This window comes from Gadus macrocephalus, chromosome 3, assembly GCF_031168955.1.
Source record: "Gadus macrocephalus chromosome 3, ASM3116895v1".
NCBI classification, from domain to species: Eukaryota; Metazoa; Chordata; class Actinopteri; order Gadiformes; family Gadidae; genus Gadus; species Gadus macrocephalus.
Genome location: NC_082384.1, coordinates 11,996,758 through 12,017,604, shown reverse-complemented (window position 1 = coordinate 12,017,604; position 20,847 = coordinate 11,996,758). Strand labels below are relative to the sequence as shown.

The 20,847-nt window shown below is 44.4% G+C and overlaps 1 protein-coding gene across 1 annotated transcript; it reads right to left on the bottom strand.

Moving 5' to 3' along the window:
* Positions 1 to 736: 736 nt before the first annotated feature.
* Positions 737 to 16,854, bottom strand: vwa10.2 (von Willebrand factor A domain containing 10, tandem duplicate 2). The gene is made up of 18 exons (XM_060047296.1): positions 16,695 to 16,854; positions 15,950 to 16,320; positions 12,846 to 13,047; positions 11,829 to 11,914; positions 11,426 to 11,519; positions 10,977 to 11,105; positions 9,323 to 9,509; positions 8,203 to 8,372; positions 7,936 to 8,048; positions 7,155 to 7,271; positions 6,825 to 7,028; positions 6,207 to 6,342; positions 3,850 to 4,002; positions 3,568 to 3,660; positions 2,834 to 2,943; positions 2,506 to 2,679; positions 1,804 to 2,115; positions 737 to 1,593 (listed from the first exon to the last, which is right to left on the bottom strand). Exons 2-18 carry the CDS (start codon positions 16,154 to 16,156, stop codon positions 1,144 to 1,146), a joined length of 2,937 nt encoding a protein of 978 aa, XP_059903279.1. The 5' UTR covers positions 16,157 to 16,320; positions 16,695 to 16,854; the 3' UTR covers positions 737 to 1,143.
* Between the last annotated feature and the right edge of the window lie 3,993 nt (positions 16,855 to 20,847).

The window sequence follows — 20,847 nt, the reverse complement described above, 5'->3', positions numbered from 1 at the left end:
ACGCGACGCAAACAACACATACGCAACCCACACATGGACAGAACCCACATAACAACAATGGAGGACATCGATCACATTACTATTATTAGCTGGCATGTTGAAGAAGTTGGAGAAGTGGAACATGTTGGCTGCGGCGCTGCTATGGATGTTACCAGCATGGTTGCCATGTCGCTCTCGTGACTTCGTCACACTCTCTGGCCAATCAGTCGCCGGCCGTCTGCCGACGTCACCTTTTAGCATCGGCTCAGCTCGCTTGGAACCTAGAGCGAGTAGGTACTAGAAAAAGCAGCCACTTCAGGTACCAGATACCATGGTACCGCGGTGGAAACGCAAAAAATGCGAGCTGAGTCGAGTCGTGTCGAGTCGTGTCGAGCTGGTACCATGCAGTGGAAAAGCGGCAATTTGGAGGAATGAGGTGTAGGGGGGGAGATTGCCAGGGAAAGCTCAGGTGAGGGAAATTAAGTGATTGCAGACGGGAGTGACAGGAACTGCGAAGCGAGGTGGAACGTCTATTAACATCTGATGGACAGGGGGAGAAAAAAACACTCAACATAATAAAGACAAAACATGACATCCCGAACAGTAAAACCTGTACAAAGTAGCCTACTTAATTGCATAAATTATACAGTAACTGGTGGTTATTGGTTTCTTATTATTATTGGTCATATAATTAGATAATTATAAACGTTGTTGCCTCTTGTTATATCACGGAACTATTATAATTTGGTTACCTCTGATCGGTGAGATTATAAAACGACTATTATAACTTCATTGACTCTGATTAGTTATATTTTGAAACTATTATAATTTAGGTGTCTCTGAATGGTTATAATATGTAACTGATTTTAATTAGGCTGTCTCTGATTGGTTACATTATAATGGGACTATTATAAGGTGGTTGTCCACGATAACCAGGGAGGAGATGACAGAGTAAAGGGGAGGTCCATGGAAGGAGGGGTGAGGAGGAAAGAGGACATATTAGGATTAATAGAAAAAGTAGAGGCACATAGCATGTGCCATAAATGGCACATAGCAGGGGACAGAAGACTATGTTAAGTGAAGGGGTGATCAAACTTAATAGTATTTTCTTTAGATAAAATCCAGTAGGCCTACAGCCCCAAAAATGTAACCGTTTAACCCAATTCAAAGCGAGAGGAGGGAGACGGCGACACCAATCCACAGAAACGAAGACATAGTCAGAGGGCGCCACCCGGTGGACGTTGTTTGAACTGCACTGGCAGTAGTGATGCCCGGCGGCGGCGCCAGCGTGGTGGGCTGTTCGATTTTCGCTTGTCCCCTGCAAGTGCCCACGTTCCCCGCCTGGTCCACAGCTACCAGCTCTACTGTTTGCGCACAGCAGGAGGCACTGAAGGTAACCATGGTGACGTTCTCTCCGGCCGCTCCCACCTGCTTGCTGGTGTTTAGCGTCCCGTTCCCCTGGCGGACGGAGACCGAGTCAATGCCGGTACCGTTTGCCCCATCTGTCAACTGGGCGGAGAACTGCCACTGGGCGGAGCTACAGAGGGCGGAGCTGGAGGGACATGCGTCTGATATGGAGATCATCTGACACACTGGCCCCGAGACATCCGTCACCTGCGGTCGGGGACAAATATTTAACATTTTAAATAATTAGATTTTAATCTTACGATTTGGAAGCTTGGGACAGAAATGGATGTTAGATAACGATAGTGATTTATGTGAAATAAATTATCCAACACTCAGACATTAGCCAAACCACGTGTGGCCGAAATAAGAACAACTTTTGGCTTGGATAGACATAAAAGCTGAGGGTTGAGGCGTTACCTTGGCAGCCAATGCGAGCCTCAGCACAGCGTAGTTGACGTCGGCGTCCTTAGCTGCTTCCACAGTCAGCGTCACGGCGCTCCCGCTCGCCGCGGCCCCTGGCACCGTCAGCTCCACCGTGCCGTTGGCTGTCCCCCCGTCGCCCAGGGTTACGGTGGCAGGCGCCGTGCTGGTGTAACCTTGGTCGTTGCTGACGCGCACAGAGTACGTGCCGGTGGCGCTGGCGTTGACCACCCCGTCGGCGGTGGAGGAGACGGTGAAGGGGACTGAGATGGTGGAGCCCGGTTCTACTGAGGTGGCGTTGGCTTGGACCTTGAACCACACAAGTGCACATTCAGGGTGAGCTGGTTCGGATGCCCGCTCACACTTGGGTTATTCTAAGCAACTGTTTGGCCACCACTACTAAATAATAATAATAATAATAATAATATGTTTATTTTATATAGAGCCTTTCTCACACCAAGGTCGCTTTACAGATTCATGGGAGCACGACAGCAAGACAGCACAGCAAGAAGTACAACAACACAAATAAAAATTAATAATAAATACAGAGGGTCTATGCAGTGGTGGAAGAGGAGAAGTGAACTACATTCGATGGGACAGTTTTTGGGTGTTAGCACTTGAGTGGCTGGAGCTACTGAGGCTACACTGGAGGGGTGTGGTGGTGAGGTTGGGCTGGTCAGGAGGAGATGGAGTGCTCACAGAGACGGAGATGCTGGAAGTCTTGATCTGGGTGTTGGCCTGGCGTTGGAAGGTGCCGGGGGCTGACGTGGATCTTGAGGTGGTGCTGGCACTCTCTTCACCCCTCAGACGCACCGAGAACTCCCCCTCTGGCACGTTGGGGAAGGTGACCAGGTAGTTACTGTTGCCCAGCGCCTGTGGAGGGCAGGAACCAAAACACTTGACTGCATCCTCTAAAGCCAGAGGTGGAGGATTGATTGCATGGAGGTTTTATACACGAGTCAGGGTCGCTCGGTGGTTTGAAAAAGTGAGAGAAAAAAAAGTGGGAAATTCAAATTCCGCATTTTACCCGAATTGATCCATTGACCTGGCGTGACCCTGAGCCTTCGACCAGAGTGACCTCAGTGAGCTTTGCGGCGTCACTTCCTGTCACTGTCACTAGTAGGCTAGCATTGCCTCCTGGAGGAGAAAAGAGAAATCGAGACTCAGCGGCTGGACACAAACTACAATGGAATTTAGATAGACAAAACATGCCACAACCAACCGGTTAGACTAACCAACAAGGCAGAAACACAGACCAGTTAGACCAACCAACCAGTCAGAAACACAGACAGATTAGAACAACCAACCAGTCAGAAATGCAAACCAGTTAGACCAACCAGCAAGTCAGAAACACAGACCAATAAGACCAACCAACCAGTCAGAAACACAAACCAGTTAGACAAACCAACCAGTCAGAAATACAAACCAGTTAGACCAACCAGCCAGTCGGAAACACAGACCAATTAGACCAACCAGTCAGTCGGAAACACAGACCAATTAGACCAACCAGCCAGTCGGAAACACAAACCAGTTGTTAGACCAATCAACCACTCAGAATCACAGACCAATTAGACAAACCAACCAGTCAGAAATACAAAACCAGTTAGACAAACCAACCAGTCAGAAATACAAAACCAGTTAGACAAACCAACCAGTCAGAAGCACAGACCAGTTAGACCAACCAACCAGTTTGAACACAAACCAGTTCATTTCCTTGAAGGTTTGGTTCCCACGCTAGTGGAGGAGACAGCAGGGTTTCACCTGTGAGCGGGCGGCCCTCCTTCAGACTGTAGCCCCTGTGGCCTCCCTCATGCTCCTCCATCAGGTTAAAGATGAAGTTCACTGAACTCTGACCTGGAGCAGACCCAGCCCGACACAGACCATTGCTTAAATAGTGGGACATCTGGATCGGAATGGCTTAAAATGGCTTTACCAATCAATGAAATGCTGAGTAGACAGGATGTATACCGTTACACCCTAATGCTTCATTGATTGGTTGATAATCTATGGCTTGTGGGCCAATTGTGGGCTTGAAAATCTTACCAGTGACTTTGAGCGAGTAGGGATCATTGGAATGAACCGCTATCTCCCATAATCCCGTCTGATTGTCAGTGTGGAGGCTGAAGCGTCTCAGGTTGCCCACGGTGGAGAAGGTTCCCAATGGGCCGCTGGGCTGGCTGGAGCCCTGGGAGGTACCTGCACAACAGGTACACACAGTGTAGTACAGAGCCGGCAAAAGTGCTCCAGTACTCAGGTGAGACTTAAGGCCCAATCCCATTTCTACCCCTTACCCCTTCGCCTTACACCTCCCCCTTGTTTTGAAGGGGTAAGGGGAAGGCGTAAGGGATAGAAATGACACCACCTGTAAATAAAGTCCCCTTCAATGGAACGCATCAGTGCCCTTTATGAACAGCTCTGGTTCCGGAAGTAAATATCCCCTCATCTTCTCGTCTTACTTACAGAAAATCGTTATATAAAGAGTTTAAAGCCTGATTTATCCCACAAATTATTCGTGAACATAAAACATTTGATTCGGAGCTAAATAAAAATTAAATAAACGGCCCTGGGTACAAGCCTGTGTACATTATTTTGTGAACGAGTGAAGGAACTACTTTTCCGACGACAACCCAAGTGCGGTTCTTGCATCTTTGAACCTTAGCCGTTATTTAGTGTTTACATTGTGAAAGGTTGTATCAGCGATGTCGTGTGACGTCACTTCTGTCGGTATGTGAAGCGAGATCCCAAACAGAGCCAGCCCGCCCCTCCCTCCCGTGTTTCGTGCTTCCAGTAAAAACAATCATGATCGCAGCGCAAAACCCCACAACACCCACCCCTTGTCGGTGATTGGTTGTTATGCCACTGATTTTGTTGGAGCGGTCGGAGGTACCATTTGTCTTTGTGCACAATCTCTGAGCATATATAGGATGCGTACAGAGAGACCCAGTTTTCCGACAGCCTGCTTATGGGGCGGGCAGCTAGCGGATCGTGAGGAAAGATCAGATGAATGTGATCATTTATGTTTCAGCGTAGAATCGCTGATACCATCTTTAATGAAAGTCTTTTGATATATTGACTGTGTGTATGTATATTTAAGCAATAGATCACGCCAGGCTGTGGTATGTGCTCATTATACCACTGTTAAGGGGCGTTGTCCGGCCCCGACGCGCAGCTGAGGGCCGGCGACCCCCTTCACAGTGGTATAATGAGCACATACCACTGACTGAAGTGATCTATTGCTTTTATACAACGGTTACTGTTATGGCGAAACGAAAGTCATAGACACACTACATTTAATAAGAAACCAAGAAAGTCAAAGTAGACGTTTTATTAAAGAATACAAAAAAGTAGTCCCTCCTGGCTGCCTTCAAAATGCATGACGGTCGCTATGCAACACACTTTAGCGTCCCTCCGAGAGAAGGCTCGGCTAGAGCGGTTCGCCGGCAATTTATCCTATGGAGCAGTTCACTCGCCGTGTGCCTAAGCTTTCGTTAGTCTCTCCATCGCCTTGCTCACTCCCGGAGTAACAACATTTACACCCTCTCCATCATCCAACATATGTTTTACTTTGTAACTGTTTCTACTTCCAGGCGCGGAGTGATATGCAAACTTTCACAAAGTGATCAGGCGTCATAGCAGTTATGTATACGCTCATTATACAACAGTTAGGAACCAATCAGATCGCTGGATTTAGGCCCCCCGTTGTATAATTAAGCAATAGATCACGCCAGGCTGTGGTATGTGCTCACGGTAGATTGGTTTTTAAGGTAATAATAATGTTACTAGTTTTTAATACACATGAATTCAGTTACCTCTTCTAGTTATATATTCTTTCAACGTTATGTAGCCTATTCATAGCCTTTATCCTAGCCAAATAACTGTATAGCACTGCTATATCATATGTAGCACGACTAGCATATAGCAGACATGCCGAATAAAACATGATTTTCTGATAACTTTTATTTAACTTGTGGCTTCTACAGGAGCATATACCATTGTTTCACAATCTCTTGGCGCGTGGTAAGTATAGCTTGGAGCCTGGGTGACGAAATAATGTCTATTAATCAAAACCTCTATGCAGAATATGAATGTGATTTCCGTAACCACAATAAGATCTTTTCAGGTGTGTTGCATTAACGCTTAATCAGCAGACAATGGCATGCCTTTAACCTATAGAAGTAGGTAACATTCTTAATGTTGTCCTGCTTAAAGAAGAATGCATTGCTTAGTTATATCTGCACTGTGTATTACTTAAAAAAAGGCGTTGTCACTGATATTTTCAATGATACTGCCTATCCAAAGAAATTAACAAGCTGTATATTTTTGTAACCAAAATGTCCCATATCTCTGAATCTTCGCTCTGGGATTATTAAGTCAGTAATATTGAATGGAGTGAGTGGTACCTGAGGAGCTTGTGAGGTTAAAGGTGAGGGAAGCAGCTCCTGTGATATAGGCAGTCAGGTTTCTCATGGATCCGTCCACCTGGAAGCTGAAGGTGTCTGGCTTCCCTGGCTTCCTTATAGCCTGGATCAGCGTGACCTGCCGTAGTGAGAACAACAGAACAGGTGTTCAGCTCAACACACTACTCATCAGGTCAACTACTGAATGGAGTACCGTTCAGTATGAAGTTCTGCACATAGCAGAAACCTTCATGTGTAGGCTTCATTGTGCGAGTGCTAGCTAAAGCCTACACATGCTGCAATGCAAGGTGTTCAAGCACCTTCTTCCAAGTGGTTTGAAACATGTTTAAATTGTTTGTATTGCAGGTTGTGCTGGTATTGCAGGTTGATAAGTAACTGAACTGCCAAAGGTTGCAAGGTTGATGTCTTTCCAAAACCTTACTAGGTTACAAACATACAATTGATTTCTGTTAAAATCTCCTCTATTGTACATGTAGCTAGTTTGCCAAAATAGCAACCACTGCTTGGCAGGTTATGTTTATGCTGCAGTTTGTTTGGTTTCTGTTGGGTTAGCCCAGCCAAGTTGTGTTCGTGCCGCAGGTTTCTAGGTTACGATCGTACCACAGCGGGAGCTGAAGAGTCTTCTATGACGCTAGTGGCCAGGGTCAGGTCTGACTTGGTGACCTCTATGGCCTGTCCTCCAGAGGCCTGAGCCAGCTCCCGGTACAGCTGGGCATCTAATTGACTCATGACCCGCTGAGTCCCTCCCTGAGCCTCACGGCGGCGCCGTCGACTGGCCGTTACATCTGTCAACATGAAGGTCACCTGGAAGTGGGAACAATATGAAAAAGTAGTTGGACAATCAACAGTGCTTTCCCCATGCAACCACAGATGAACCACCCCCAAAGAGACACAGATCAGACAGACGGACAGACAGACAGCCAGACTTACCACAGACTTGGAGCTCTCTATGAGGGCAGTGATGGCACCTTTTAGGTGTGCGTCTTTTGCAGGAGCGTCAGTGAAGACGAAGATCTCAGAGGAGGGAGGAGCTGCCGCCAGGGCCAGCTGGTCGCAGGGACAGGAAACACGGACCAATGAAAACTTGTTAGAAGGTAGTTGGCATGCCTCACAGACCATCAGGTACTCAAGATGGAGAAGAAAGAAAAATATGAATGAAAGAACAATGAAGACGTCAAAAGACGCAACAAGCAACTTGTTTCAAACAGCTCCATCAAATTTTCTTCCCGCTACAGAGTTATTATTTTATGGGACACTGCCGAGACTCTAGTGACAGCATGAATGAACTGCTTTTACCTTTTTAGTCCTAAAAACTATTCAGTATTCAGTCAGTATTTGTTCCCATTATCAGTAGGAATTCACCAAGCTAACCTTTCATAGCTGATACTGCTTTCATAAACAGTGGGGGGTTTAAAACATAAGCACACTAGATTTATTGGTAGATGCCCTTTTCACGGCATCTACCAATACATTTGGACCGTGTACATGGGAGGCTGATATTTCAACTAACAATTGCAAACCTAACAGTTAGATATGTGTCTTAATAATATCTCTAATGGATTGGGTGTGTCCACACCAGAATGTTTTTTTTTGCACCCAAATGTCTGCAGTCTATCTATATGCTTCCACGTATCCTGAATCGTATTGATTTTATGAATATATGAATTTATGGAACATATATATATGTATCTATATAATATACGAGTCCCACCTGCAGTCCGGAAAGGCAGAGTTCTGGTATATCTCCTCCTCCAGATGCTGTCAGCCGGTTGATGTTTGCTTTGAACACATCTGCATCTGTTGTGATGAGCAACGGGCCAAAACCTGGACATCACAAAGGTGAATGAATATTAGTTTCATGGTTACGGTTGGTTGAAATTGGTCATACAGCCAGCCAAGCAGACAGACAGCGAGACAGGCAGACGGACAGATTGACAGGTAGCCCGGCAGACCAACACCCAGGCAGCCAGACAGAGACCTGGATCGTTGAAGGGGACCAGGATGTAGGCTGAGGGCTCCTCCTGTGTTCCTCTCTTGCTGTCTATGATGGAGAAGGACACCCGCTTGGCCTCGGCGATGTCATCCCTCATGCTGCCCGTGGTGTCGATGACGAAGCACAGCACAGAAGACTGGGAGAGGCCCATCAACCTGGGCCAGAGCAGAGCAGGGGAGCACGGATGTAGAACACAGCCACCTCAAGGGTTCGAGTCACCCCCAATTCAGAACAAAACCACTGGGTTAGTGGAAAGCGTCGCGCAATTTCACACACGTCCATTTCAAACCAGCTCCGTCTTCGCTCGCTTCAGACAGCTGTCCGATCGAGCCAAAGTGAACTGAAACGTGTCCTAACATGGCTGCCTGAAGTGTCAGCCGCAACGCTCCTGGTGCTGGATACTTTTAGATCCAATTTAACCACTATTCACTACCAGCCTCAAGGCTTGTCGAAGGCTGGGGAAGTCTTTTTGTACGGCACCTGCCGCAATACAGACACCATGTAGAGCGCTTTACAGTAGGCAGGAATCACATTTAAGGAAAAGCATTTAAAGAGATTTAAGGGACAATCATTAAAAGACATTCTTTTACAAGAGAAACGTACAATTATAAGATTAATTCATTTATTAAGTATAAGAAGTTATATAAATAACAAAAAATTGATCAAAGTTTGAGCACTAGTTTGAAGTATATCGTATTGAGGCAGACCGCAATGTTCTGAATACTTTTTACGTAAGGGTGTGCTCCAGTATCTGGAGACTCCCTTAAAAACATTACATGGAAATTGAACCTTGCAAACCTATTACATAGATTATCCGATTATTAGTGCTATTTAAATAACTTGCAGACTACATACGCTATTACATTTATTGTATATAATGTATATACAATAGCAGAAGCTTCAAGCTTTTGTCCAAAGCGATTTACAGTAAATGCATTCAACAATGAAGACATACCTCAAAAAGGGCAAGAATCGTTTCGGTGCATAAAATAAACCAAATAAGCTCAGTGCTACATTATAGAAACCAGAGCTAGAGGCCGATAGAGAGATAAATTGCTCGCATTTTTTCAATTGTATTTAGCTGCTAGCGCTCCCCACGCCTTACCGCAGGAAGTTCTTGTCCCCCACCGCCAATCGGATGTCCTCCAGCAGCTCTACGGTGGCGTTGACGGCCAGGGCGGCGGCCTGGTGGTGCAGGGCCCCGTGGGGGGATCCGGGGTCATCCTTGCTGATCCCGCCCACCGGGTCCCGCAGGCTGGTCTTGTCGAACGCCCCACCATGGCTGCACTTACCTGGTGGGGAAACGTGGGGTTGATCAGACGTGATCTGCTGGGATCGGTCTGATTGGCTCAAAATGGGTTCTGCTGCATGGTGATGCCATGGGTGGTGATGCTCTACCCAGGTGTGCCAGGCGTCGGCCTCTCATGAGGTTCTATCGGGTCTTCCGCCTGACCGTGAGTGGTCTTTGAGAGGGTCAAGCGTGGGTTGGGTGTTGACGCCATGAAAGGGTAAGTCCTAAATTACCTAACAGTCTAGTGCAGTGAACCCCAATTAGCGGCAATTATTTTTTTTTTTTTGCGCGGTCTGCTATATTTTCCCCTCAGCCCACACCATCCACTTGACCGTTGACGTTACTGCGTGCATACGTAATGACGTGCTTCGTGCGTTTTCAACTTCACTAGCGTCACACGCCAGAGAGTAGCCGCCGCATGCTGTCACTTTCCCGCTATCCGTCTGTCATCCCAGGGAATTACAACTTTGTCAAAAATCAACGGATTGAAAATTGATGAAAGAAACATGTCATTTGCCAAGAAAAGGAAGGTCAACCAGGAGAACCGCCAGTTTACAACTGAATGGACCGATAAGTATTGCTTTTCTTTACCGGACCATGCCAACGCAAAGCCGACATGCTTAATATGCAAGCAGACCGTGGCTGTCATTAAATCGGACAACCTGACACTTTAACTGTTTGCATGCTGCCAGCTTTAATGGAAGTTTCCCAGAAACATCTGAGCAACGCAAACAAAAGATTGCAAGCATGTTGACATCATACAAGCGGTCAGTTCTAACCATATGCAAAACGGCATCAGCACAAGAGAGCGCAACAGCTGCTTCATTGCATGTTTCCTGGACGCTTGATAAAGCTAAGAAGCCCTTTGCTGATGCAGAGTTCATTAAACAATGTGCAATTCACATGGCTGGTGAAATCTTAAATCAAGAGGAAAAAATCTAAACAAAAGTTGTGGAGCTATGAAGGCAGGTGCCGAGGAAATGTCAGCTGAACACAAAGATCTGTTGCTGCACAACGATGTTCGCTGGCTGAGTAAAGGCCGTGTGTTGGAGAGGGTGTGCGACCTGCGTGATGAACTTGTGTCATTTTTATCCAGCCTGCAGAGCCCAAAAGCCCGCGAATTTCTGGCGGGCTGACGCCAAGGTGTTGGCAGATGTTAATTTTTTGTGTGACATCATGTGTCATCTGAATCACCTTAACCTGCAGCTACAAGGCAAGAACCACACTGTTGCTGACATGTACGAAGCGATTGAAGCCCTCCAGTCGAAGCTGGATGCTATTTAAACCTAATTAATCTAGCCCTCCTGCATTATCGCTAAAACAGTAATTATAATTAAAGCTAAATTTGCACATACAAATGGCGAATTAGAAAAATGAAACGACATTTCGGCCCTTGGCATGGCATGTTTGACCAAATTTGGCCCTCTGGAAAAACTAATTGGGGAACCCTGGTCTAGTGGTTGGGTACCTGCTGGCTTGGCTGAGGAGAACAGGTTGAAGTAGCCAGATGTGAGGAGTCCCTGTTGCAGAACATCTGGCAGGATGTTGTCGGTGCAGTCCCCATCGATGCAGTTCCGACAGGTTGGGACGCTCGAGCCTAGTGTGAGTTTAGGAGAACCCTACAACTTTGAATGGTGTTGAACCAAAGACACATTCCTCTTTTAAGAGTCAAACTGCTCAAGTGTGGGTATCGTTGGAATACAGGATAACAACTATTGGTAAAGCCTTTTATACCTGTAGTGTATTGCAGTCTTAAAACGCGTTGGTTGGTGGAATACCATTTGGCTTGTTTTGCCATGTTTAACACTTACTATCCCCCTATGTATTTGTTCACCCAGTTTGTTTAGGCCCACGAAGACTTTGTGTAAACGTGATGCTTTTTCAAGCCCTAGCTGTGGGGCCAGGAGGGCTGCCTACCTGCCAGGTTTTCCAGCTGTTGGTCGGGCCTGATGAGGGTGCTGTACGGGGCTTTGTTCCCCAGCTCTACCCAGTTACTGTGGCTGTAGAAGTCCTGGGAGAAGAATTAAAGATTACAGCGGGGCTCTGCCAGCAAAACATGCTCACCATACTTGGAGTCATCATCCCATCCTATCCCAACAATCATTCCTCCCCCCTTCCCTCCATCTCTCCACCCTCCATGCATCCATCCAACCCCCACTATACCACCACCTTACCAACCCCATCCATCCAGCCACCCCTCCACCTACCACCAACTTACCAACCCCATCCATCCACCCCTCCCTCCATCCATCAACCCCTCCACCTACCCCTCCCTCCGCCCACTGGCTCTTCCATCCTTCCCTCACTCCCTCTAGCCCACCTGTAGTGTGTGACAGACGAATCCCAGGTTGAGCCTTCCAGCCACAAAGTTCTCCAGCTTCACGCTGGCCTTCACTGCAGACACGCCTAGGAAGCAGAAATGAACCGCTAGACCCGTTCCTACCACCCTTTGCATTGATGTTCTGTTGTGATTATTCCTTCAAACCAGTTGTAGGGATTAATTTGTAGTGATGGCAGGAATTAATATGAATGAAATGATTCTTAAAGGCACCCAGTGCAACTTTATGTAAACATTCAATGAAAAATAAACATTCAATTTCTAGTCTTTTTTACACGTAGTAAGTTTCAATAACTCCATACCATTACATATCGACATCCAAGGAGCAAAGATGAGACGTCGTTGTGTGGTGAGAACTGATAGAAAATCGTAAACAACAACAATCGCCGGTGGGGAGAAGCCATTTTTCCATTGACTGGAAGCCTGCTTTATTTATTGTAGGTTAAAAAAAATAAAGAAAATGGCGGCATTGTTGTTGTTATCGATTTTGTATCAGTTCTCACCACACAACGACGTCTCATCTTTGCTGCTTAAATGTCGGTATGTAATGGTATGGAGTTATTGAAACTTACTACGTGTAAAAAAGACTAGAAATTGAATGTTTATTTTTAAGCCTCGAAAGTTGCACTGGGTGCCTTTAATGGAATCAGCGCAGTGGTTCGGTTAGTACAGAAAATCACGCTTCTCAGAATGTGTCAGTTTCCCGCATTTAGCTGGTCTGACATTTGTCTGGAGCAGTGACGTTAAATTCGGGCTCATGGGTAGTGTAGTAGATATCACGGACACAAGTAGAAGTTATATTATGAAGCACAGATTCTCAGTAGTTAAGGTAAACATTTACACTAAATGGTTTAACAGGGAGAAAAATTCTCCCCTCAACAGTTATTCTAATGGGTTGAATATGGGGGCAATCTGGAAGGAACCAAATGGCACACAGATTATTCTGACACAATCAGAAGCCCATACTGTGTAGGTAGCCCATACTTCCTGCCCCTATACCTGCTGTTATGACATCACGTCCTCCCTGGAACTCCTCGTCGTCGAAGTGGACCCTTTCGTCCAGCGCCAGCGCCACGTCTATTGCGGCATTGCTCAGGTATATGTTGGTGATGGCCGTCTGGAACATGACGGTCGAGAGGAGCGTGGATCCGCTCGTGGAGCACGCCCGCTGCACCTCGGAGCTCGTCAAGCTGTCGTCTATCTGAGGAGCGGGAAAAATAGGGACTCAGGAGGGGAAAAACTACAAACTGAGGAGCGGGGAAACTACTAACTGAGGAGCGGGAAAACTACAAACTGAGGAGCGGGGAAACTACTAACTGAGGAGCGGGAAAACTGCAAACTGAGGAGCGGGAAAACTGCAAACTGAGGAGCGGGTAAACTACAAACTGAGGAGCGGGTAAACTACAAACTGAGGAGTGGGTAAACTACACACTGAGGAGGGGCAGAACTACAAACTCAGGAGCGGGTAAACTACAAACTGGGGAGGGGCAGAACTACAAACTCAGGAGCGGGTAAACTACAAACTGGGGAGCGGGTCAACTATAAACTGAGGAGCGGGTAAACTACTAACTGAGGGGCGGGAAAAATAACAAACTGGAGATCCGATAAACTAAAAACTGAGAACAGAGAGCTACAAAGTACAGAGTAAACTAGGGGAGTAGAGGACTACAAATAAAAAATAGATAAAAGTAATGATGGGAACTGCAGATCAAGAAAACCCTAAGAGTCAGGGCCCTATACATATATTTAGTCATTGCTAAGATAAAACCCCATTTATCATTTCACAATCTGGAAAAAGTAATGCACGCTTTCATCACATTACGGCTGGATAACTGCAACTCCCTTTACCCAGGACTCCCTCAATCACTCCTCTTGTGCCTTCAGATGGTCCAGAACTCTGCAGCAAGGCCGCTGACTGGATCCAGAAAGTGGGATCATATTACCCCCATCCTAGCATCTCTCCACTGGCTGCCATCCAGCACAGAATTCATTTTAAAACCCTACTTAAATGACCTGGCCCCGCCCTACATTAAAGAGCTCATCCACCACCAATCAGCTCCCAGGTCCCTTAGATCATGTAGCATTGGTCTCCTGTACGTTCCACGCGCTAGATTAAAACAGAGAGGTGATAGAGCTTTTGCTCTGGCTGCCCCCCGCCTTTGGAATGACCTACCGCATTAAATTAGAGACGCTCCTTCCGTAACCATCTTTAAAGGCCCACTATGCAATTTTTTTAGCCAAAATTACATTAATTATGCTGGTCGAGAGTTATTCTGATGGTTCTGCAACCATTTCTGGGTCGTTTGGTGGGTGTGTGATTGCCCCATGTCACCTCTCCAAGGAAAAAGCGCATATGCAACTTGCTCTGTTCGGACCGACACAATCCGGATGTAACGCAGCGGAAGTATCCAATCGCGCCTCGAAAATGTAGTCAGATTTTAGTTTCGAAAATGCATTACGGCACAGACACACCCCCAAACATGGCACCGGCTAGATATAAACAGCCAGTTGCAAGGCAATTGTTGCATTCATCATGGATCAATCGACTGATAAGGGACCCAAGAGGCGACTGTCGGTGGAACAAAAGAAGAATGGACCAGAAAAGAGTCATTGCGATGGTTCTATTATACATTTTTGTTCGATTGTTCGTTGTTTCGACTCCCCCTTGCGCATCTTGGCGGAGAAAAGGAATGTTTCTGCCGGCGACCCGCCGCCCACTCTCGCGGGAGTCTCGGGTCTCACGAAGTAACGAATTGCTTTACGGCACAGACCCCCAAACACGGAACCGGCTCGATATCAACACAAGTAACTAAGGGATTGTTATATTCATCATAGATCAGCCGACTAAAAAGAGACAGAGAAATCCAATGTCGGAGGAACAGAAGAAGAGAAAAGGGAGACTGACCGACAGAGAGGCCAGACACGAGTAAACGTTGGGCAAGCTTTTCAGGAATAGCGTGAACTGAAAGAAAAAGAAGACTGCAAATCAGACGCCGACTTGTCCGTGTTGCTTTTGAAATTGAAAGTACCCTTGGGTGAACTTTGTCTTCGTGGTATTCTTGATGTTGATAGTCTCTGTACAAATGTGTTTGCTCAACCATTTTGTTGTGAGCCCTGTAAAAATTGTTTTCTCGACCGTTTTGTTGTGAGCCCTGTATGTTTCTAGCTTGCTTGGTTGCAACCATATAAACACCTTTGTTTCCATGGGTGTTTTGCTGTTCGTCTGTCTCGTCCCCCAGATACAGGCTGAATCCCCGAATCCAGGTTCTTGTTTATTTAGATTATTATGTTGGCCAACACTCTTACACTGATTGTTCTGTTCAACCTAAGATAAAACAATTATAATCTAGGATATAAATTCTCCCCGTCAACTATAATAAAGGATGTATTTATGTTGCAATACAAATACACCATTTTAAAAATGTATAACCTTGCCTACACTTTATGAACATCTACTTCGGACATGGCTCCACGCATTCGCCGGCTTCTTTGAAAACAAATGCACATGGCTCGCGTAGAAGTGCATGGGGAAGGGTCGTCAACGAGTTGTTACGACAGTGTTGTAAAATATCTACTACGAAGCTGTAGGGGGCGCTGTGTAGAGAAATGTGCGTGCCAAAACCAAGAAAACAGCGAAGAAATGCCCGAAGTTGCATAGTGGGCCTTTAAATCTAGGCTCAAAACACACCTCTTCTCCCTGGCCTTTCCTCCTCTTTTATGATATGTTGTTATTTTTACGTTTTTCATGTACTCGCTATGTGTGTGGTATGTGTTATTTTATATGCCTCTTTGCACCATATACGCCACTTTGGCCAGTGAAAGCTGCTTTTAAATGTGCCTTATAAATATTTTTTGCTTACTTCCTATATATTATGATTTAATATGAATATAAAAACGATAAATGGAAATCAGTTCAGAAATGGAAACCTAAAATTGTTTTTAACTCAGAAAAACTGCAGCTCCCCTGTTTCCTTGTATTTGTTTAAAGGCCAGTCTTTCTCTATATGGCGGGAACAGGTGGAAGCAGTCAATGCGGCGTCTGTACTGTATGTACTGTATATATGTCTATGGTGAGGACCCTCGGCTCCCTTAAGAATACCCACCGTCAGGCTGAAGTCTCGGCCCTCTGCGGAGGCCAACGCCCGACACACCTCGGCTGACTTGTAGAGCAACGCCCTCTGTGTGATCTCCAGGTGAGTGGAGGAATCTCCCACCAAAGAGAAGAGAGGCTGGAAGCAGAGCGCTGAGGACCACAGGAAGGAGAAGAACACCAGGGGGGGAATAAGGGAGCATGTGTGTGTGGAGGTCATGATGAAGGAGGAGGAGTCGGGCTGGAGACGGAGAGAGCCTTGAGTGGAAGATACACAGTGTCCCGTTCGGGGGATTTCCGAAACTATCCAGGCGGGAGATCCGTTGGCCTTTCGGGATCTGAACGGCTGTGTTAACCAGGCGCAACGAGCTAGAGTGGCTACACCTGCGGAGAGAGAGAGACAGTCAGAGAGAAACATAACACAGACCAATACTTTTACAATAAGATGGAAACTGTAAAAAGTGGTCAACGAATAAATGAAATATATCAATATATATATATTTATTAATTGATTAGAAAATATAATACATTTTATAATCTTGTATATTCTTAGCAAATAGGTACATATGTTACAGAACATAACTGAATTATCCTAATTATGTGATTATTTGATGTCAATGAATGAACTCACCTAATACATTAATAAAAAAAATCTTATATTGTTGTGTCCAATGGTTCATACGACCAGTACCACAGCATTATTCAGGGTAAGGAAGCCTAATGCTGAAGTGAGTTGCTGAGCGATCAACTAAACTTACCTTGAAGTTCTTCTTCTGTGGTGCTGATTTGGTCCTGTCACCGTAATGTATTTTAAGTGTCCGTGGAACGGACCAACCCAGACCTGTCCGTTCAAGAGGTGTACGAGGGACAGACTGGCCTCAGGTGAGTTTGTGTGTACAGTTTTGAGAGAGAGAGAGAGAGAGAGAGAGAGAGAGAGAGAGAGAGAGTATGTGGAAGACAATGAGGTGCGTGTTTGCTTTCTGAGTGTGGGTCATGGTTGACAACCAGCCCCACGTCACAACCATTTCCAGCCCTTAGTGATTTTTTCATTTACCTATGTGTTTTTTAAATAAATGGTATTTAAATATTAACAATTGTGTTATTTTTGTGCTTTTTATAAATATAAATCAATATCAATATCTGATAATTTTAAAATATCCATAACTTTGGCTTGATATGTAAACGTTTTGTTAATGATGTTAATAGTCGATAATAATGTCCTTATTTCTACAAAAAGCTGTTTGACTATCATTTTGTTTTATGGAACCACTATTGAGAACAATAGGTGTAAGTGGTAGTATCTGATTATTAACTGGGGCATTGTGAGGTCTGTGGGGAACATGGAGGAGAGAGAGAGAGAGAGAGAGAGAGAGAGAGAGAGAGAGAGAGAGAGAGAGAGAGAGAGAGAGAGAGAGAGAGAGAGAGAGAGAGAGAGAGAGAGAGAGAGAGAGAGAGAGAGAGAGAGAGAGAGAGAGAGAGAGAGAGAGAGAGAGAGAGAGAGAGAGAGAGAGAGAGAGAGAGAGAGAGAGAGAGAGAGAGAGAGAGAGAGAGAGAGAGAGAGAGAGAGAGAGAGAGAGAGATATGAAGGACTGCTGGGATGACTCGCTAAACCACACACACACACACACGTGTTGTGCAACCAGCTGAATTTGCAATATAATGACAGTGAGACACGTGCGAATGAGAGAGAAGATTTGGAGAAGCTTTACAAAAAAGAAAATGCTATGTGAAGCAATGAATCAAAACAACCATGACATTTTGTAATGCTAACTAGCAAGCGCACTGAAACGCTAACAATGGGGAAGTGACTTACTGCAAACAGAGAAATATCTGATCAGGGCAAATTACATCCCCCCCCTGTCTTCATTACTAAGACCAAAATAAAACAATCATTCTATTTAGTTATAACACTTTAATATTAGCTTAAACAATGAAACGTTTTTGGCTTTGTAGTTTAGGGACAAGAGTTAGCTATTTGTTTACTCTTCTTCTATTTATGGAGACGTCGGATATGGAGGGAAGTTTTAATATTTGGGGTGCCATTGCCCACCCGTGCGCATGCCTTTCGGCATCCATCAGTTGGATGGAATGACATCTAAGATAAGATAAGACTTTATTGGAATATATTAAATTGACTGATAATAAAATGCTCATCAACCGCAGCTAGTACATATGTATCACCTTTGTACAACGTGAATTGTCACACACAAAAACACACACAAAAACATGCACACAAACACACACAGAAACACACGTACGAACACACACAAAAACACACAAAATGTTTCACCCGTGAGAAGCATTCCATGTGTGAATCAAAGTGTGCACACCCTGGTGTGTCAAGAGGACCCCGCCCCACTGTCACTAATATGAGCCCTCAGACAATTCCATGAGTACTCAGATGCTTGACTATTTATAATTCATATTATTGGTCCCTTTTATCCAAAGTGACCAACAATGAACTCAGATGCATGTCATTAAGGAGCAGGCAGAGGCTAAGAGACATGTCATTAAGGAGCAGATGCTAAGAGACATGTCATTAAGGAGCAGGTAGAGGGCTAAGAGACATGTCATTAAGGAGCAGAGGCTAAGAGACATGTCATTAAGGAGCAGGTAGGGAATAGGGGACATGGAGACAAAGAGCAACACACACACACACACACACACACACACACACACACACACACACACACACACACACACACACACACACACACACACACACACACACACAGACACACACCCGCACACGCACGCACGCACGCACCACACACACACACACACAGGAAATGGAAGAGTCAGCCATCTTATTTGGTAACGTATGAGTTAAAGAATAGACTGAGAGAGAGAGTTAGAGAAGAATAGAGTTAACCTACCTAGAGGTAGAGTGACTGGCGTGATAGTTTTTCTCTTACAGTTGGCACTCTGTCAACAGCGTTTATTGACATTTTGAAGTAGAGAATTGTTCTCTATTTTATCGTCCCCATTGTTCACTGGCTGTGGAAACATGTGGTCAACCCTTTCCAGCTGAGATAATGGAAACCTTAAATCTGGTGTATCTGGTTCAGCTAGGTTAAGGAAGACTAAACATCAGGTGTACCCAGCAGTGGAGCCTTTTCAGGCATGCTACGGGTAAGATAAGGGAGACTTAAGATAAGGGGTATTCTGTCGTATAATATACTGCAAATGCTAGGGCTAGATTAATACATACATTTATTTAAAACAAAAACTTGAAGATTTCCACTTTAGGTAGGTTCTGACAAAGAAAGATCTACCTAGTTACATTTAAAATGTCATTAGTGGATAAGAATACATTTGAGTCTCCCTCAGAAATAAATGTGTGGAAAAAGACTACAGGCAAGAGGAGAATTATCTCTACGTCTGTACACTGCACACAAAATGAAATAAAAACACCTGTTGTCAAGCTGATTCGATTTAGCCTCAAAGAGGTTTGTTTTGGGAAAATCAAGACAAATTCTTAACATTTAGCATTCGCTTTTAGAATGTGTGAAAAGGCTTTGTTAAAAGTAACTTTCAAAAGTAAAAAGTATAGCAGATTTCACAGATACTAATTCTGATTTGAATCCATCGTCTAATCCATTCTTTATATATTGGATCCACGCTGGGATCTCGTTGACATATTGCCATGGTTATTTTGTATCAAGCGATCAAACCAACAATTCTCAACAATTCAACAAATCACATGTGTTGCGTACGCCCGTCAACGATCTTAACATTCTTAACAGTCTTAACATTCCCTGGTTCTGAGTGATGAACGCACACATGAACACCTTTTGTCCCTGTAGGCATCACCATTTATCTCTGTAGGCATCACCTTTTGTCTCTGTAGGCATGATGACAATTGAGACCTGTTCTGTACAATGCGGCTACTGTTTAGGGTTCTTCTGTGTCTTTAACACAGAGGGAGGACTGGTTTCATCAGGTCTTCCTTCACTTAAAGCACTATATCAGGTAGACATGACCCTAACAACAAGTGGACATAACCATAAAATCAAGTAAACATGATAAAAGTGGAAGTAGACATGACCCTAGCAACAACAATGTTGCTTTATTGCTTATCGGAAATCACGCTGTATGTTTACAGTCCCATTCAGGTCCATGATGTGTAATTATTTTATTGACTTGGGAAAAAATCACAACAAACAATTGCGTTTGGTGTACCTTTTAACTTTTCTTTTTATATGCTTTTACATTGAAATATATATAACTATTATATGAACATATTATATGCTGTAAAAGTATATAAAAATTAATGTTGATATATGTTTGCATATATATAATTTTTTTCATAGAGATGTTTCTCAATAAGTGGGGTTGAAAAGGGAACTGACTTTTTCCTGAATGAACCAATAATGTCGAAACTGTGATGATGTTTTTAAAGCTCTTTAGTTTTACCACTTGGATGTTATTCCTTATCTTAAGGAGGGATGAAGAAAAATTATTGTCATTAAATACAATTAACTGATTTTGTAATTCTACAACTGGAATAAATACCATTATAAGACATGAGGCCGCACAAATCCAAACAGAAAGTCTTTCAAAGGTTCCTATACATTCAAAGGGGCGGAAAGTATAGGGAAACTGAACAGAAATCAGCATCAAAAAGAAAGTTGACCCCAAAAACCAAGAGGTTAGAGAAATTATACGCTTCAGCTGGATTTCTGGATAAGGGTTACTCTGTGATTGACAAAAACGGCGTCCATGTCTAATAAAGAGGAAGATGCCAATTGTTTTTATAATGTAACTTTAAGATACATTTTGGACATATTTGTTGAGTTGATAATTATGAATATGTTTTTAAATATTTGTATAAATTGATCCCAGATGAATAGCTCAATGCAAGGTTTTGATGAATGAATCATCTTTTTAAAATATTATTTGAAACATATA